Raw genomic sequence first — 3,317 nt, 5'->3', positions numbered from 1 at the left:
TCTCTCTCTCTCTCTCTCTCTCTCCTCCCCCTCCCCCAACCAATATATTACACTGGCATGGTTCACTTTAAATTTGCCTTGGTACGACTCGGTGACGGGCGTTTGATTTACCTTTGTTAAAAATTTAGAGCGGTGTATGCCTGAGTGTTGAACAAGATCGGGCCGATGCGCTCGTAGAAAGTGTTTGCATCTACTGTTCACGTCACCGCTGTTGCATGGCATGTTTGACGAGACTTAACATTTTTTTTTTTCCTTCTCTGGTTGGCAACTGGGATTTGTCCGAATCAAGTGGATTGCGTGGTGTGTCGGCGCTTGGTGGTCATAGTTGTAGATGTTGTGTTTATACAAAATTATTGTCAGAGTTGATTCTATGCGAGTGGGACTCTTTCACTCGTAGGTTGGTTCATAGGCGCAATGGTTGGAAGCTCATCGCTGTTGTTCAGACTTTTTATTTTCTTGTATTTGTCATGTCTGGTTTCATACTTTGTTTTCGAATATTCTGTGTCAGTATCCTTTTCTTAGGTTTTAAAATAATTATTACTGTTGTTATTATCATCATCATTGTTATTTTTTGTTCTTATAATTATTACTGTTATATTATTACTATTGATGTTATTATTATTGTTAGTGTTATTGATATCTTTATCATCATTGTTATTTTTACATTGCCCAAATAAAAGGGCTAATTGACTTTGTAATTATTTAGTTCTCTTGATTGACCTTTTTGTTTGGACTTGTTAAGCGTCAGTGGTTTCTTTTTTACCTGTCTTCCACAGAACCAGTGCCCACCTGTTGCTGTCGGCGGTGCAGCATATCTACACTTCTTTTCGGATATAGAAATAGGCAGCATTTTTGTGGCCAGAAGGTGCCCTATGCCGCATCAATACTGAGTTGTCCCTGTCGAGGTGCTAAGGAGTTTGACTACCACTGTAACCATAGGTACAAGTAGCCTCTCTGAGAAGTAAGTGCAGTTTTAAAGGATTGGCGTGGTTCTGTTTTTGACAGAAAGCCTACCAATTCTCTTTAGGGGTGATTCCAACAGGAGCGGCTTTACGTGCCCTCCTGAGCCATTGCGACCTGAGGAAGCCTTAAGGGGAGTGACCAGACACTTGAGTGGCACCACTACTACAAAGGAGTGGTCCACCCCAGCGTTCTTCATTAAGACTGAGCCATTGTAGAGAAGATCATCGACCATGAAGATATGGCGACTGAATCGTTTCCTGCTCCGAACGCCAGTGGACACCAAGTGCGCCTCTCGCTCCTTCCTCCCAGCACTGGTGGGTCTGTGTCTGGGCATCACAGTAAGCATGATGTACGCGCCGTTCAGCGAGGACAGCTGTGAGACGTTCCTTGCCCGGCAGGACCCACAGAAAATGATAAAACTTAGGGAGACCAAGTCACTGGATTCGGGCAAAGAGGAGGAGATGTACGAGCCGCGACAGCTGGAGGTCCCTGCTGACAGCGCCAACTACAAGCTGGACTCGAAAGCAGGATCCAAATTCTACCGTCCAAAATTTGCCGCCACTGAGCTAGGTATACGCGAGAAGCTTCTGGTGGCCGTTCTGTCCTCTAAGGACTCGCTCAACACACGGGCTGTGGCCCTGAACAAGACTTTGGCTCACTTCGTGACCCGCACGGTTTTCTTCATCGACCAGAAGGCTTCGGTGCCGCCGCCGCCAGGCATGCTCATTGTGAATTTTTCGGACGGCTACAACCACTTGTTGCCCATAGCCGTCCTCAAGTATGTGAGTGCCAAATACGGGCATGACTACGACTACTTCATGTTCATCACTGATCACGCCTACGTGCGGGCTGAAAAGATCATGGACCTTGTTACTCATATCAGTGTGAGCAAGCACGTGCATCTAGGCTCGCCCAGAGGTGTGGAGCAGGGGAGTACGTACTGCTCTCTGGACGGGGGAGTCATCCTCTCACAGGTAAAATGCTGATCTGATTATCTTTCATCACTTTATATTTTGGTCTCTATTTGAGCTAGCTTTTGTTAGCACGCTGGCGTGGTCTGCTTTATATTTATTACTTTTTTCTTTTGTTGTTACCTTTGCCCTAATCAAATTTTAATAGTGTTGTCATTACAGACCTAGTTATTTGTTTTCGTCCCGGTGAAATTAGGCCATTTATGTGCTGATGTGCTGTCCTGTTGCCTACATTGAGCATGTCACTCGGACTTTTTCTTTCCTCCTAAAAAACACGTTTAAAAATAATGTCCAGCCATGTAGTAGTAGAAAACAGAATGCATGGTAATAAAGAAAAAGCAGCAAATCCTATTTGTTATCTCATTAGCAAAAGTGAAAAGATCAGACAAGTCCAACTGTTTAAATATCTAGGATATATGATATCTGATGACAAATTTTCTACAGATATAAAACGGAGAATTTCAATGGCTAAGGCTAGTTTCAATAAAAATGAGCCCAATCCTGAAAAATAGAAACATCCCAGTGAACTCCAAAATGAAAGTTCTGAAATGCTATATATGGTCAACCCTTCTATATGGCTGTGAATGCTGGATAATCACTAAAGACAGTGAAAATAAAAATTAAGTAAGAAAAGTGTTGTATCTTAGGAGACTGATGAGAATATCGTGGAAGGAAAAGAAGTCCGATGAGGTAGTGCTATATGAAGCCCACGTGGGACGCTCACTGTTAAAAACAATCAGAAAACGACAAATACAGTTTCTGGGCCACCTGAATAGACATAAATTAAAGGTCTTGAACATCTAGCTCTCACTGGCAAAATTGAAGGCAAACGAGGCAGGAGTAGGCCCAGGGCAACTTATTTAATGGAACCTAAACAAATGGGTAACGTTGAAAGATCAGGGAAACGTAGCTTTTTTAAGAGCATCCGAGCAAAGGAATGAATGGAGAACCATGATCGCCAATGTTTGTCGCAGATCTGGCACTGGACGATGATGATGAGTGGTTGTGTATACTTCCCCTTTGAAAATAGTTTATATTTTAGCGACGAGGCGGGCACAGGGGGTAGGATAACGTATCGTACCTTATTAAATACTTGTGTAAATTTGATCTGGTTTCCCGTGGACGCTAAAGGCAGCCATTTGGCTCGTGTATTTTAAAAAATTCAAAGCAACCTCTCTGTTGACCATCTTGGTGTTATTCCGTGCCACTTTACCAGTGGCCTCATGTTTACAGAAAAGCTCAAAACGATATAGTCGTTTAAAGTGTGTGTGTTGTACTTCCCTTTTCAACAACAATGTGCTTGTACTTGAGGCGGGACATGGGTATCCAGACATCGACACTATTTCGGTTTGTCTGTTATTTATCTCTCTCTCTCTCTCTCCC

The 3,317-nt window shown here is 43.2% G+C and overlaps 1 protein-coding gene across 3 annotated transcripts in view; it reads left to right on the top strand.

Annotated features, from left to right (window-relative positions):
- LOC101856777 (chondroitin sulfate glucuronyltransferase) overlaps positions 1–3,317 on the top strand; it is a 55,886-nt gene that overhangs the window by 19,343 nt on the left and 33,226 nt on the right. For 2 of the 3 annotated variants that reach the window (XM_013089306.2, XM_035972970.1), the window contains exon 2: positions 777–1,937. In XM_013089306.2, coding sequence (XP_012944760.1) covers positions 1,194–1,937 — 744 coding nt within the window. In that variant the 5' untranslated portion in view covers positions 777–1,193. Of the gene's footprint in view, positions 1–165; positions 398–776; positions 1,938–3,317 lie in introns of those variants that run through there. The other variant, XM_035972967.1, reaches the window with a different exon arrangement.

Source organism: Aplysia californica, unplaced genomic scaffold, assembly GCF_000002075.1.
Source record: "Aplysia californica isolate F4 #8 unplaced genomic scaffold, AplCal3.0 scaffold00025, whole genome shotgun sequence".
In the NCBI taxonomy this organism is placed as follows: Eukaryota; Metazoa; Mollusca; class Gastropoda; order Aplysiida; family Aplysiidae; genus Aplysia; species Aplysia californica.
This window is presented reverse-complemented; position numbering and strand designations above follow the sequence as displayed.